A 17,105-nucleotide genomic window follows, 5' to 3' on the forward strand; every position below is an offset into this window, starting at 1 on the left:
AACGGAATTCCCCAGTTTATTGCTCTATACACTTCTGAAATAGAGTATAACAATTATGATAACATCGTGACTTTAAAATTAAATAAAGATGACATTCTTTTTCACTTCAAGCATCAGTTTTACAAGCATTTAAGTTTGATGTGAGATTTATTTGAGCCTTACACGATATAAATAGAGAGATAAACTGTAAAAAGGAATCAGATTGATCACGCTGATAATGAGGATCAGATTTAAAAGGGGATTTATGCTCAAAAAAACCAGCGGATAGCGCCATTGTCATATCACATGGTAAAAAACGATAAAATACGCTCCTAACTTTAGAGATTGATTAAGCTCTTTGTGCCACATACATATATTAACTTACTTAACCTAAGTCATCAAAATTTTAAATAAGAAAATCGTATTACACAATACATATAGTAGTATGTAATTGGATGACCATTATATTATAGTAGTGAAAAATATTAAGCATGTATCGTGTATGGTCATCATATAGAGTATCTCCAGCACACACTCCAAATGTGTATTTATCTTAGCAATTCCCTAAACTCTGGATATTATAAGCTTAAAGTATACAAAACTTTCCTAAAAACCAAATAATTTATACATACTCTGCCATTCTGCTAGCAAAATCTCCAGAATTATTAACATCGAACCATGGTACATCCTTGTTTAATAGTTTTTCTAAATATTGCGATCTTACTTTAAATACCTGCAATTTCAAATAAAATTATTTAACTAATGATTTACAATTAAATAATAATTGCTTACCTGTTTGATGGATGTGTAATTAAAAGTTTCGGCAGAAATATATGCGGTGACAAATATGCCTAAGCCAATAACCGAGTTCCAAATGGAAAAATAACTAATACCGGCTATGAGATCATCTCCTGCTTGTGAATCACATGTCGGTGCAGTTGGAATATAGCATTTTTGAGCATAGTCTATAACACTTTGTGTAAGATGGCCAAATAATAAATTATTTAAAGGCTGAATTGCTCCAGATATTAGGGCTGCTATTACTCCTATTGCTAAAAGGACTTTGTCTGAGTTGGTGGCGAATCTGTACTACAAAAAGAGCAAAAATGCAACTAGAATATCCAACATCTTAATTTATATCAACAGTTAGATAAACTGATTTGCGGAAAAATGGTTTTTGTACAATAACAAAGAGGTATTATCTTTGCTTCAGATTCTGATCAAAATAGATTACATCTTTTTATAGATTTTCATATTATTTTAAATTAAATTTAAAGTCTATTTCTTCATTAAATACTAAGTGATTCTGCTAAGGTATTGGTATTTTTTTTAATTTCTAGTATACAGAATGATTCATTAATAATGCACGAAAATTTAAGGAAATATTCTTTGGGTCAAAATATTAAAAAGCGTCCTATAAACCAATGTCCGAAAGTGGTTAGTATATTTCGAAAATAATAAACAGAAATAAAAAGTAAACTTCAAAAAAATATAAGAACATTCATTTAATTTTTATTATCAAAAAAAGTAAAAAATATCTATGTACGTCAGAAAGAATACAAGAAAAAAAGTCGATTGTTTGTCAAAATTTAGATACACTCTACCCTGAAGTTTTTGTTATTGATATTGTTCCATTTTTGTAATCTTTTCCAGTAAGTATAATATATATTTATTAAATGCTAGTAGGTTTTAAAAATTTTCATTTCAAGTTATAGTAACAGAGAAATGTGTGAAGTGCATTTTGTGTACGGTATTGAGAAACGGCTATGCCTATGAAGCAGCGCGCATTTACGAAGGAAGATCCCGAATCGTGCTATTTCACATAGTCAAACGGTTATTCGCCTTCATCAGCGACTCAAGGAAATTGGGCGCTAATAGTGAACGAACTCGGACAGTTGCAACTGTAGAAGTGGAAGAAACAGTGCTAAATTGAGAAAAGACCCTACAAAAAGTACAAGAAAAATTGCTACAACACTAAATATTAGTCAATCGACAGTCCCCGGAATAGTGAAGAGAGAACTCTTACATCCGTGCCACTTACAGCGATTACAACCACTTTTACCAGGTGATTTTCCTCAAAGACCTGCAATTTATTAATGGCTACAACAAAAAATAGGAGAAACTCCTCAGTTCGTCGTATGCATACTATTGCACAGATAAAGCAAATTCTTCCAAAAACGCAAATATGAATTTTCACAATAATTACATATGGGTATACGAAAATCCGCATGAAATTATAAAAAGTTAGCACCAGCAACAATTTTTGGTTAATGTATGGGTGGAAATTATTGGAGATAACTTAATTGGTCTATTTCTTTGCCAGAACGATTGTTCAAATGGAGATGTTTACGGCATTTTCTCGAAAAAGAACTGCCTGTATTAGTAGAAGAAGGATCCCTTTACCTAAGATATCAAATGTATTTTATGCACGATGGTGCTCGAGTGCACTTCAGTCTAATTTCCAGAGAATAATTAGATAAATAATATCCCAATCGCGGAATAGCCGCGCAGGTCGACAACTCGTCCCGTCAGTGCCAAAATCACGAATGTGCAAATTTTCAATATTTTGCCTACATGCCAAAATAACGAATGTTAAAGTCAAAGTCAAAAAAGTTATTACCAAAAAAAAATTGTTATAAATATATATTACATAAAAAAAAAAATTTACAATTTTTGGTAAAAGGAACTGCTTCGCGATTATATAAAACCGATAGCGCAAGTTGCGTGAAACAGGCCTTAACAAGAAAATGACATTACAAACCATCATACTGAAACTGAAAAGATTATAAATAAACAAAAAAAAAGTCCGAACTAACCTAAAAAAGGACAAAACTAAAACTAAAAAGGGCAGAAACAAAAATGGCAAACCAATTTGGCTAGCATGCGACGGAAGGCAACAAGAAGAGACAAAAGAGAACTACAAAAGAAAGATTAAACAGGCCAGCTTATCTTTGTGCTGAACTGTGAATGTGCTTTCTTAAACAAAATAAATAAAAAAATTAAAAATCAATATAAATTTAATTTGCGACTCCAACAGTGACCAATCCTAATTATACATCAGTACTCAAGAAAAGGTGTATTTTTAGTGCTCATTCCAATATCATGGACGTTTTCTCAAAACTACTAATTTGCACATTCGCGGTTTTAGCATTAAAGGAAGGAAATAGAATAGTGGCAGGTTGCGCAAGAAATCGAAACAAAGAGGCATTTATGAACAAGTGCGGCAATCAATGGATAGGATAGGTGCCTGCATTGAAGTCGGCGGACAACAATTTTAACAACTTTTATAACCCCTACTCCTAGTTTCTGTTTTACGTTATATTAATCGCTTTTCCCTTTGGTAAAAGCCTTTAATTTTATAAGAATCAAATTGAATAAATAAAATGGTTGTTTTCATTGTTTTATTTAAAAACTCAAAATATAATACGTGGCGCCCTCTACTAGTGACATCATAACTATCAATAAATTTAAATTTAGCACTATGTGGTATTCTGGTGTGAATATCTACTACATAAAGCAGTTTGGATCAACTTGCATCTATTAATTGAAATACTTTGAGTTACGTCACCTAAAACGTAGCACACAGAATTTTAATATTATGCTATTAAAACATTTTGATGTCGCGATGCGCACGCACCCTCAAACCATTGGCGTGCAAAATGTTGAGTCAGTTGTGCTGTATTTTTAACACAAATTCCTGTTATATATTTACTGACTTATTTGAGATCATTTTATGAATATATCATTCCAAAAGAGATAGCTTTTGCCAGCGTCTTACACTTTTCAGTGGCAGATTCTCAGTATTTAAAATTGTTAGACTAAAAAATGTGTTTTAAGCTTAAAGAAAGAAGTGTTACAAAAATTCTGCATCAATTAATAAGTGTGAAGATATTTATTACTACCACTGGATATGAAGTCGCTTATTATCTCTGCTTAGAAAATTTTATTGTGTATGAATTTCTACTACATATTGATTAATACAGTTTATGAAAATTTAATTATTTAAACATAAATATAAAGAAAACTAATAACAACCTCTTCAATAATTAAACAGATTTTTTCTAATTATTAATCATCTACAATATATAACCACCTAATACTACATAGAATAAATTATAGTCAAATACATTAATTTCTAAAAAATACTTCAGAAAATATACATGATGAGCAGCAGGTTATAAAATTAATAATAACACACCTTTAATGAATAACTATACTTTACTTATATTAATAGTTTATGGAAGAAATTTAAATTGAGAAAATCGGTGTCTATTGGTCCCATATGGGATATGGAAGAACTTTAAGTTGATAAATTCTTTAGATTGAAACGTAATTCTTCTTATTCGGATCTAAAGAAGGGAATAGGACATAAGGTCTGCATCAATAAAGTGCGAAATGGTAGTTGCCAAAATCTCCAGGATTAAAGTTCCCTATGAGGAGGCTCTTGAAGTAAATATAGTAGGCTTATTTCTAATATGAATGAATAAGAATAACATATACAATAAGGCAATTTATGAATTTTCCTCTGTTATCACTAGCAGTGGCCATTCATACATTTAATTTCAATGCAAAATTAATATATACGATAATTTTAAGAAATCCTATTAATATATCTGCGAACCTCGGATTAAAATACAGTGTGTGTTATATGCAAAGGTATTGACAGCAACAAAGTATTTTGTAAAAAGAGATTGCACATCAGGCGAACATATTTTTTAACATGAGTAAGGAAATCTTAAGGAATTAGTACTAACTTAGGAATTTCTCTGAACAACATTTTTTACTCATTATCTGGGCCTCTGACTACATAACGATAATATAATAAGAGTTTTCAGAATAGCCTTATTACTAAAATGTTAAAAAAGTAGTTTTCTGCTTTCGCCCAAGTCAGCGTAAGATATTTATGTTATAATGTCGAAATTAACATCACCTATATCCTTGTATATTAATTCTTTTAATAATAACAATTTGCAAGCTAGAATTTTAGAATTAGCTATTGAAAAGAACTTACCAATGTAAAAAATGAGACAGGAGGAATATCTTCTTTTGGTTCTTCTTTCGGTTCTTCTTTAATTACAAACTTCCTAAAAATTTGTTTTTCAATAAACTAGACATATGGTGTAATCGATCACATTTATACTAATAAACAATCAAATTAGCTCTTCGCTTTATAGACTAACTAAACCCGTTATACTAGATACATATACATACATACTCAACTTTAAACAAACTCATGCTATAATTATTATTAAATAAGAAGATCGAATTACACAATCTGACTATGACATAGAATAATAAAAAATACCTACGGACTTAAGGAATTTTGTTTTTCAGTTCCATTACTATTCTTCTGCAAATCATCATCCATCTTTTTCTTGCTACTGCTTACACAAATATATGTTATATCTCACTAAAAAAAAACATCAACTTTAAGTCGAGCCAAAAACTGTATGCGAATTATGTTAAAGTTTTCATTTGGTCTATGCTAAAAATAGATTAATTTGTATTGAAACAAGTGAAAGCTCAGACGCATATGGATAAACCTTAGTATATTTTGCGGGTAAGATATTTAATTACTGACGTTCGTAAATTTTTAAGGAATAATATTTATTTTCCAAAAATGTCTCGAACAAACAAAAGTTTTACAGTTGCTTATTATAGTACTACATTGTCTTTTAAAACATTAAATAAAATTAATTTCTACTGTTATTGCTTTAGTTGGTAACTCGTAATAGTTTTTAATAATAGTTAAAGTTTTTTTCGTGTAAAATGCTGCATGTAGAAAAATAACTAATAAATCCTAATTCATAAGTTTTTTCTTAATAAGTTGAGAAGTATATTTTTCAAGAGATTTTTCACTCTATTTTATGACTACTAAGAGAACAAAAATTACCCTAATCAAAATCATGTACCTCGGATCAAACCCAAATAAACATATTTTTGAGATTCTCAGGTTAAGAGTCTTACAGGATTTTTTAAAGCGTGTCACCAGCTGCTGAATATACTGTGCTACCTAAGTTAATTGCGATAGTATTAACCCACTCAGGACGTGCGCCGTCCATGGATTTATTTTTCACTTTGCAGGCTTTATTTTTTGTTTATATAAAAATTTTCGAATTATATATACAAACAAAGAGCAACATTACAATCCTTGGACATAAAATGCCAAAATTCCTAAAAAAATCGACTTGTTCCAGCTTTGGGCCAGAGGACCTAACTATTGATTTCAACGTGCGTCCCTATATGGGTTACGGAGAGGTGGACAAACTTAGCTACATTAACTTTAGAAAATAATTCTCTAAACTCAATTAAATTTGGTAATTAATTTGTCCTACCTACTTTAGATATCCGTACCATTTTTTACTTAGTCATATCTTATGTTAAAGGTAACATTATTAGTAAAATTTCTCTTAACTTTTCTATGTGTTATCAGATTATTTACTAATACGAGTTGTTAGTATAAATAACCGTGTGTTTCTTGGAATGATTTAAGACGACGAGCTTGGTAAAAAAAGTAGAAGGTATTCTGGCTCAGCAAAGTAACAGAACTTTACTTTACGAACTTTACGAACTTTTTTCGATTTATACACCTTCAGGTATTACAAAACCCCATAATTATGACCAACCAGCAGCCAGAAAGTGGGCTTCAAAATGTTTTTGGCGTACAGTACCACTGCTCAAACTATAATATAGGTTAAATAAAAATAGGTTAAATATAATAGATGCCAGTCGTGCTGTTAGGGCTCGCCACGAACTAAATAAATATACCTGGACTACTAATGCATATGGCCACGATACCCAAAAATGACCACTGCCTGGTGGCCGCCATTTTTATAGTGGTTGTGTCCTTGTTGGTCACTCTGAACGTTTTTAGTGTTGCCAACAAAAAATGTATTAAACAACGGTTATGAAGTTGACGACGCTGACGTTTGACGTATGAGTATAGTGGATTGCCTAGTTTTTGGCGATTTGTAAACAATGCTTGGGTTGAGTTGGATACGTGGATAATGTATCACCATCCTTATTTAAACGTATTTGGTTCACTGTTTCTCAAAACCGAATTATTGTAAATTGTCTATCTGTGTTTGTGATAATAGAATAATATATAGAGTTGTTTATTTTGACTATATAAACCCTTGCTAATTACAAACCCTTATAAAATAATGTATATTTTGATTTTTATAGATGGTTCTACCTATTAATGTGAAAACACTATAAATAGAAGGAAAGTAAAAGTCGTAATAGTAAAAATAGAAAGAAAATAATATTATTGTTATTACGAAAAGAATATTAATTGTTTTGTTTCCCTACAATTGGCACAACTGAAGTTTGTCAGAGTGACCAACATCGAAAGGACAAAATCACGCAAATGGTGGCCCCTTAGTAGTGGTCATTTACTTTTCATTGAATTGGCAGTCCAGGTATATTTGTTAAGTTCGTGGGGCTCGCACAAATACTAGGACTCTTAGGACCTCAAAATTGTCATGAGCATGTGCTTCTTACCATTGATCAAAGACTGACTCACGACAGCTGTAACGAAAACTGTGCGTCTCACTGGCAAACCAAGTACCATTGCAAAACTTTGATGGTTTGCGCTTGAGTTTTCGAACTAATGTGTTCCCATTGAACGGTTTTTACTACCAAACGAATATCGGAATCAAGTTCAGCAATGCTTTCAGTATTTGATGAAAATTTGGTACTTATTCAAGGCAATGTACGTCCGCATATTGCAACAACCGCTAAAAACTATATTTGCATTGCAATAGACTGCGCAATGCTTTGACTCAAATCCTATCGAGAGCATTTAGGATATATTAAAGAGGCGTGTTTTAAATTAAACAATAGTGTTCCCGACAAGACAAGAGTGGCTGAATGTATTCAGGAACAATATCTATAAATTGAGAAAATCGACATTAGTTTAGCACTTATTACTTAAGACTTTTTCTTTCTCTTTTCTATCAACTTATCATTAAATTTTGTTATTTGATATTGCTGATATTTTAAGTCTTTAAGTTATTATACAGTAGTATCCGGGTATACTATGATGAATTTTTCTAATTTTGGTAAACTAATATAGAGCAGTGTCTCCTAAATGCATTGAGATATATTTAAATTCAATTTTCCAAGTAAATTTTAACTTTTTATTTTTATTTAAGCGTCTTTTAATATCCTTGTCCCCTAGGCATTAATAACATTGATATAAGTGAGAAATATGGTAAAAGCAGAAAGAGAAGGAAAGCTGAATTTACATCGACTAAAGCATAGAACAGAGTTGTGAGGAATTACTTATAATTTTTGATGAATTTAATTTGGAAATATTTGATATTAATTATAAGACAAATTACGAGACAGTTTTACCACTAATAAATACTCTTTTATTCAACGTCCTTCATGCTTTATGCAACCAAGCGGAAATATGAAGGAACCTAGAGCATAACTATTGCAGGATATTTAATTAATCCGCATCTGCAATTTACGAATTATGGTATGGTCCTTCTATATTAAATATAAGCGTAAGGCATGAGTTGGTCATATCAAAAACAAAAAATTAATTTGGTCTTTTATTTGCAGAATTATACTCTATTAGGCGATGACTTGGAACTCGCATCTTGACCATTAATCAGAATAAAAAAGTAGCACTCTGGCCGTAAGAAATGCATAAATTCTGTGAAATATGCGGCAAAACCTAACCTAAAAATACACAAAATAGACACTAACTACAGGTACCTTCAAAATGGCATCACTATTTACCATGTTACTTTTCGTTTAAACACCCACGCACTTCTCTAGGAAAACCTCCGAGCATTACATATGGGCATATTCTCCAAACACTAAGTAGATTAGAACTGACGTTAGAATTATATATTTACGACTGTTACTGTATGTACGACTAAACCCATCGTGGTCACTATATATCAACGGGAACATAAAAATATGGCAGAATGTTTCTGAAAAAATCCAACATTCGGATGTACACTAATAACACCAATGTGGCATGGTATCCCCCATAGGGTGGGTACAAGTGCAAACCAGCTAGCTATTAGTCTTGGCAAACACATGTATATACAGGGTGCGGCATAATTGTCTCCCTCTTTTTAAGGCTTAATAAAAGAAATGTTATTTGAAATACAAAGATTTTATTTTTTTATTTTAAAAGTATAGCTAAAACATTTTTGTCCTATGTGGTTTTGAAGAGAATATCTGGCAAGCGGTACTTGCCTGATATTCGCTTCAAATCCATTATTCACTATCTAAGCACTGGTGCAAGCGACTTCTGAAGTTTCGCATAACTCTTGCAAGCATTTCTTGGGGTATTCTGCGAATTTCCAGGCCGATTGCATCCTTTAGTTGTCTAGTAGTCGTTGGACGATGTTTGAAGACTTCAGCTTTTAGGTAACCCCACAGAAAGAAGTCGCAGGGCGTTAGGTCGGGCGAGCGTGCAGGCCAAGAAATATCGCCTCTCAGGGAGAGCAAACGTCCGGGGAACATTTCTCTCAATACTTGCATTGAACCCCGAGATGTGTGAGCTGTTGCCCCATCTTGCTGAAACCAGGCATCTTGCACATTGAGTCCTGCAAAGGCTGGGGCGAAAAAATTGTGAATCATCGCTATATAGCATTCCGAATTGATAGTAACAGCGTAATTTTCTTCTTCAAAGAAGTAAGGGCCGATTATCCCCATTTCAGACACGGCGCACCAAACTGTCACTTTCTTACTATGTAGAGGCTTCTCATGTATCTCTCGGATTATCAGCGGCCCAATACTAAAAGTTTTGCTTGTTTAATCAGCCAGACAAGTAAAAATGTGCATCGTTACTAAAAAAAACTGCGCCCTGAGGTAAATTTTAAAGCATCATTTCACATGCAGCACGTCGATTGTTCCAATCACGTTCTGATAATTCCTGTGCCAGAACCATCTTGTATGGATGAAAACGAAGATCCTTGTGAAGAATTCTTCGCACAGTGCGGTCAGATAAAAGAAGGGCAGCTGCGTGTCTCCGTGCAGAACGTCTAGGTGAGCGTAAAAATGAGCGTCTCATAGTCTCGATATTTTCGGGTGTCCGAGCTGTCCGTGGCCGTCCACCTCCTTTTTTGATAACAGATCCAATTTCTCTGAAGTTCTTGACCCACAACACAATTGATTTTCGGTCCGGGACTCCTTCATTTCGCGAAATTTGGAACCTTATCCGGAACGCTCGTTGCGCAGCAATAACTGACCGATTTTCGCGGAGGTACACTTTCACGGCGAATGCGCGCTGTGCGTTGGTCCACACGATACTTCAGACTAAAACATGTTTAAACAAAACTATTTCCCATACGGCTCTTAGTAGCGGTACCCCCACTATTCTGCGACGCCAGACGGCATTACGAGGGAAGGTTAAAAATAGGGAGACAGTTATGCCGCACCCTGTATGATATGATATTTCACGTTGAAAGTTAGCCATTTTAAATTCATTATTTCTTACTCAAAGAGTCAGGTCGGTCTAAAAGAGATTTACTTTCACACATGCATAGCTAGACCCCCGAGGAAATGCAAAGAAACTTTGGGCATGAAAAAAAGATTAAATATAATTTTCCAAATACGGATATCAGGACACACTGGACCTTTAGGGAATGAGAAAGTAGACAGACTAGTAAAGTCTAAAGTAAACGGAATGCCATTTATTTAGAACCAGGTGCTTTACCAGAGTAAAACTTACAATCCAGATCAGAACGCAAATCAAATTCAAACAGTACAGGGACCGTATAATAGATTTGAACTATACGAAAGCGTTAATCGAAAACAAAAATACTAAAAACTAATGCATCAATTATATAAAATTGGTCTAGAAGACATTGCTAAGTGCAGATTGTAAAAAAACTTAGAAATGAAGACATTCTATGTCTGTCTAGCACAGGAGAGAAACAGCTTCCTCCAACCAACAGATAAAACTCCCCAACAGGGCTTTCCTCTCATTTAGAAAATCTAAATAGGTCTAAGCCACAGTAGTATGTCGCAGTATAGGGCTTTCAATCCTTCATATATCATATAACACATTACATAAACATAAATATAGATATTCAAAATAAAGATTAAAATAGATAATAGGCCGCAAACATATATTTATGTCGGATAAAAAAGATATTTGAAAAGGAACTATGTCCACTACGCTTATTTCTAGACACAATTAATAAGTGCTTTCATTATTTAAAATTAAGTTTATTTATTTATTTGTTACATTTTGTTTTGTGATTTATTTATTTATTGCTAAGATACCTTGGATTTTTTACCGAAAATATTTTCAGATTATATTTAATTATTGTTTACAAGAATATATCATAAAATCATACAAGAATATATATTATTAAGAAGTAACTTTTCTAAAAGGAAAATAATAAACGCCTCTGTGCCTAGTCCCGAAATTTCTATTAAAAAATGCAAGAAAAAAAATATCTGTTCTAGATATAAAAAGAAAAGAATAAAGGATGATAAGAATATAAAAAAAAAACAATACAAATTGATAAGCCTTGAAGGAAAAATGATTGTGCATTTTAATATAATAAGATGAGTGAGATTTTATTATCTATAGCGTATATTTAAATTTTTTGTAGATTTTCACCTTTTGATAAAAATAATTTAGGTTTTCAGTTTTTTTAAGTGAGCAAGGTTAAGAGCGTAATAAAATTATATAATTCTACCTCTATAGAGCTTTGCTGATCCTATCAACATTTAACCCTAATTACTAAATAACTATATACTTCTACTAGTATGCTTGTAAAAAAAATAAATGTTTTTATTTTCAGAAGTTTAATAATTTTTTTCATTTGTTGTCACTTTTTAAAATATAAAAAAGTATTAATATTATTAAAACATATAAATTTTGTTTTCAGATGTCTTTGTGATTTTTGTCTTCTTTTGTGATCCATATATAAAATTATAAATTTAAAGCAAATTCTAATATAGTTTTCACTTACCTTGTTATTAATAAATAAAATATCTCAACTAGTACCCGTATGACTATAAGATTCTACGCACCAACAACCGATTCAGAAGCAAAAGGCTTCTTTAAAAATCAACTGATTTGATCCAAATACTCACAAACACTGTTTGACGGTCTTCGTTAATAAGATCAATGATATCGCATATAAAATGTCTGATTATTCAAAAAGCTGATAAGTTTTAATCACATAACGTGTCGTTTTATCAATAGATACCAAAACTGGCGATATTATAGATTACCATGTTAAAATATTATATTGTTTTCCTAATTTACGATAACTGATTATCCTCAATTTTTGCAAGTTCATTTAATTGTATTAATTAATCGAATTAAGCGTCTGTTGTCAAATGTTCATTCTAGGATATTTATTACGAATGGTGACTTAATACCTATTTTTAGAAAAAGTTCTTACTTTTTCCAGATTCACTTTTCAACCAGGTCTGATTAAATTTTCAAACCTTACTACAGGTCAATCCAATTATCTTTAATAGTAGGGAAAGAAGGTTTACAGACTTTTTATAGTAGCTCACTTATAGGCCAAGATACCTAGATACTTAGATAGTTTTCTAAATCTAAAAAAAGTAATAAAATTAGTATTGTACGTACGAGATATTTAAAATTTCTGGATATTATCAAAAGTTTAACCTTAAAGGAGTTTTTCCAATTGCTTCTTTTCGTCTTCTTTTTTAATATAAAAAGTATAAACAAATTTTTTCCTTTTCTACGCTACATATATAATATGATGTCCTTTATTGTTCCTTACAGGCATTTAGTATTCAATAAATAGGTTAAAAACAACAGTTTTAAAATTAGTAGCTGTTTTAGCTGTGTAGAATTTTTAATGTTTACAGGTATAATATTTTTTGCGATAATATTATATTCATATTCAGTCCGAATATTTAATTTAATTTTTTTTTGTTTAGTACTATTGCTTACATAGTCCGCCCCTGGCTACCCATAGTGAACCACATTTTAAAACCGGAATAAAAAGAGCTCCGCTCTTCCCATAGACTAATATTTCTTAGATAGAAAACTCCCATAAGAGCCAATAGAACATTGAACGCCGTTCGACTGTTGCGCCCTCTGAATATCGAGGAGTAGTACTAACCGAAAAAGAAATGGGTTTATGACGTCATAATAAGTAATTTAAAATTTGATTATGGCGCCAAATTTAAATTTCGCTCTAATATACCGTGCACTTATCATTAATGAGAAATGTCTGGTTCTTTCGGAAAATATAGTAGGCTGATTGAAAAAGTGTTAAATTGGGCCTTTTTGGTCCCCCTATTAAATAAAGTCCTTGATTTGTCACTTTTTTTGTTTGCGTACTATAACTTCTGAAATACTCATATATTTTCTAGTAGATATATAGGTCTGGGTCTCAGAAATTAAATAGAAAGTATTCACAGATTGTATTACTATATTATAAAATAAATTCACAAGTTATATAATAAAAATTAACAGTTGTACAAGCTTGTTAAGAAATTAATTAAAATATAAAAATTTATTCAAATTCCATTATGTATAAATTTATAACTTAATTTAAATACGAAGTTTGTTGTATAAAAGATACACCTTGTAAGTTAGGGTTTATTCAGAGTCATACAAAATGTTATAGTAAATGTAAGGCCAATCGGAATCTAATTAAATCACCAAGAAATTACTGCATACTCAACTCACCATAAATGTTCCTTAGTAAATATTATAAATGAAATAACTTTCAACAAATTAGCATGAAAGAGACAACAAGTAAGCATAATAGCAGCAGAAACAAAAGATAAAAAATTGACAATTTACAAAATCAAAATTGTTACAAAACAATTATACATGCTTGTTAAAATATTAAATAAAATATAATAATTCTTCTAAATTCCATAATGTATAATGTTTATTGTATAGGATCCAAAAATGCTCATCCATTGAAACTCTTGAATTGCTCTTCTCTCAGGTTTCGTGTCGCATTTTGAGTAAGTTTTGACATTGAGTCTATCAAAAAGTCTATACAGAAGCAAATGAATTCTGCTAACGTATGGAGTTTCAATGGGTAATTCAATATTTTAGAATCCAATATCTTGAAATAGAAATCATATTTTGAAGTATTAATTCCTAAAATATTTAACTAGAAAAAAATAAAATATTACCCCATTTTGCTATATTGTCCGCCTAAGATCCTATGGTATTACTAATGACCTGGGCGCAATTTTTAACTTTGAATCCATTATCATAATTTGTTGTCAATTGCTGCGTTATATGATCAAAAGTAGTCAGTTCTTTATATCTGAAAAAAAAAATTTTAAATGAAATTTTCTATACCTCTTGGACTTATAGAAATAAAAAGGTAATATTTTATTGATTCCAAATATATCATACAAAATATCATGTGGCCACACAACAGTAGTGTCTTTCTAAGAGATACATTACTAAGTATAATATTTCTTTACTATGATAGTGTTAAATTATTAGTTAAAGACCATAGCTTAACCCAAGCAGTTTATTATTAAATTAAGCTTAAGCTTAGAGCACTAGTGGGGTTACCTGTTGCAAATACAATTCTAGCTTACCTTGTATTAAGCCTCGGAGGTTCACCGAAGGTATGACATCTGGTTCAAGGCCCCTCCTTGAATTGCAATTGAATGAATGTGGAGTATAAGATTTTAATACACATAAAATGATTTATTTTCATGGTTTTAAGAATTCTTATGATACAAATTGAAACTTTTGTGGATATTAGTATTCATACTACTATTCACAAAAAACATCGTCAGCTGCGTATATGTTGTTGCGAAAGTCGTCAGCTGATGCGAAGAAGGTGCTAAGCGCTCGACCATCGCGCGCTTGCTTGCGTACATCAACTAACAATGTTTATATTATAATACAAGCAGCTGACGATGTTTTTCAGGTATATTAATATAAATATTAACATTTACAAAAGTCTCACGCTGTATTAAATGGTTCTCATCCTGGATTGTGAAAAAAACATAGTCCGAACTGAAAGTAAGAGGAAAGAAAAGGAAGCATCCTTGGATATTTTGCTTTCTCTCCACCTACCCTTTATTGTATATGTCTTGCTCTCTCTCCCCCTCTCGGATTTTCGGAGCAGAGGGCTCGACTGCGCCTGCGCTGTAGTGGCATCACGCGACGCTTCACTTCGCTTACGTCGCAGTATTTAAGAAATTTTACTTACAGAGTGCGTGTATTTTTCACTTGAGAATGTCAACGGTCAAAAATTTTGTGTTATTTGTAAAAAAAAAGAGAGGCAAATTAAAAACTTTTAATAACGAATAACTTAATAAATGTAAAAATGTAAATGGTTTGATGGCGATCAGTTACCTCAAAATGTAAAAATGATTACTCAGGAACTTGAAAACAATACATCAGGTATTTATTGATCTTAGATTGTTTATTTAATTTTAATCGTTATTAACCCTGGAATGCTATTGTACGTAATATTTACGTGCGGACAGCACTATTTAGCGTGTCACTACAATTTTATTACCTTCTCCCACCTTAGCGCTCAGTAGTGCTTTGAGCGGTCTATCAGGAGTATGACACGCCTGAACTAGTTTGATCTGTGTATTTACAGTGTTGGTTGAAGCCGAATTTCTAAAAGCCGACACGTATTTTTTACGTAGCAATAGTATTAACCGTATTTTATTTAGGACGTAATTTTGACGTGGTAATAGTGATAAGCAGTATTAGATTACCAAAAAATATCTCAAAAAAGTTTAACAGATGTAAGTGGTTAGGTAGTGACTCTGACGATAGCGTAGCCGATCCTAATTTTGCTTCTGGTAAGAACGACATTGAGAAAACGTTTGAGAATAACTTGAAAAACACCTTTTGTTAGCCAGGTACTATTCAAATTTCTAAAAGACGTCAAAACTCTAATATTGTTCAAGCTAGGTTGTCTACCCCAAGTACTTCGGTAAATTTGTTTTTTGCTTTTTAATATACAGTGCTTTTCTTTGAAGTCCCCCCCCCCCCCCAATTTATTTTTTGAACGGGTCAAAAAAATTTTTTTAAACTTGGCATAAGTAAATCGGTCTATAGATACTATTTTTCACTGTAAACTAGGTAGTTGTAAATTCCAAGATGGCGGCTGGGCGACATCTTGAGAAAAAATTTTAAATAGAAAGGGGGGTCGAAGAATAAGAATTAATAATTTTTAGAAGAGAATGAACAAGGGAACAATGATCTGGCATCTGTTGAGCTTGAAGAAAACGATGAATCGGATGAAGACGATAATATTTCAGAGTGAAAAAAAAATTTATGAAGTGGTATTTTAGAGTTGTGTTAACAATAATTTTTTTCATAAATGATAATAAATGTTTTCATTCATAAATATTGTTTTAAAATTGAAATTTAGTGCTAAAAAAGTGTTTTACACTGACATTATAATTCATGCGATCTGTGTCTTTTTAAATATCAGATATATAATAAGAACCATTTGATACAGCGTGAGACTTTTGTGGGTGTTAATATTTATATTAATATACCTGAAAAACATCGTCAGTTGATGTACGCAAGCAAGCGCGCGATGGTCGAGCGCTTAGCACCTTCTCCGCATCAGCTGACGACTTTCGCAACAACATACACGTAGCTGACGATGTTTTTTGTGAATAGTAGTATGAATACTAATATCCACAAAAGTTTCAATTTGTATCCAATAATTCTAAATTTTCGTGATTTTTAATGGGTTTGATACGTCAGCTGACGGATAAAGCAACGCTCTGTGGCCAGCTGACGGCTTTATATGTTAATTTTATAACATAAACTTACGCTCATATGAGTTTCAACCTGTATCAAATGGTTCTCATATTTTTTTTACGTTTTTGTAATACCTTAGCAATCCTACGCAACGTAACCTGGCCAGCTGACGGTCGAATCATCATCCAATGGTATGTCGTCAACAAGTTTAAGTTACTTCCAACTTGTACCACATGTGTACATGTTTCTACACGGGCTCCTATACTATTAAATAGAGCAAGACACGTCACGGCCACGTTCGAATTCTCGGAAATGTAAAGGATCCTAAAGGTATAAATTTAAATATAAATGAGGATGATTCTCCTATAAACAAAGGAACAAGTTTTAATACCAATGGCTGGTCGTATTTTTTGTAAACTTTTTAACTGTATCAAATAAA

The 17,105-nt window shown here is 31.9% G+C and overlaps 2 protein-coding genes and 1 long non-coding RNA gene across 3 annotated transcripts in view; 1 reads left to right on the forward strand and 2 right to left on the reverse strand.

The window, feature by feature from the left end:
* LOC126737568 (ATP-dependent translocase ABCB1) overlaps positions 1-12,100 on the reverse strand; it is a 36,520-nt gene extending 24,420 nt beyond the window's left edge. The window contains exons 1-5 of the mRNA XM_050442502.1: positions 11,934-12,100; positions 5,289-5,389; positions 4,991-5,063; positions 772-1,068; positions 612-712 (exon numbers count right to left, since the gene is read on the reverse strand). Of these exons, the coding sequence (XP_050298459.1) occupies positions 612-712; positions 772-1,068; positions 4,991-5,063; positions 5,289-5,347 (530 nt within the window). The 5' untranslated portion in view covers positions 5,348-5,389; positions 11,934-12,100. The remainder of the gene's footprint in view (positions 1-611; positions 713-771; positions 1,069-4,990; positions 5,064-5,288; positions 5,390-11,933) is intronic.
* Positions 12,101-13,652: 1,552 nt separating this feature from the next.
* Positions 13,653-14,665, reverse strand: LOC126737672 (uncharacterized). The gene is made up of 3 exons (XR_007661073.1): positions 14,521-14,665; positions 14,101-14,237; positions 13,653-14,030 (listed from the first exon to the last, which is right to left on the reverse strand). It is a non-coding gene; the product is annotated as an uncharacterized LOC126737672 (long non-coding RNA).
* A 498-nt stretch (positions 14,666-15,163) lies between these two features.
* Positions 15,164-17,105, forward strand: part of LOC126737629 (phospholipase A1 member A-like) — a 76,080-nt gene continuing 74,138 nt past the window's right edge. Inside the window, exon 1 of the mRNA XM_050442614.1 lies at positions 15,164-15,337. Within this exon, the coding sequence (XP_050298571.1) occupies positions 15,304-15,337 (34 nt within the window). The 5' untranslated portion in view covers positions 15,164-15,303. The remainder of the gene's footprint in view (positions 15,338-17,105) is intronic.

Source organism: Anthonomus grandis, chromosome 1 (assembly GCF_022605725.1).
Source record: "Anthonomus grandis grandis chromosome 1, icAntGran1.3, whole genome shotgun sequence".
Taxonomy (NCBI): Eukaryota; Metazoa; Arthropoda; class Insecta; order Coleoptera; family Curculionidae; genus Anthonomus; species Anthonomus grandis.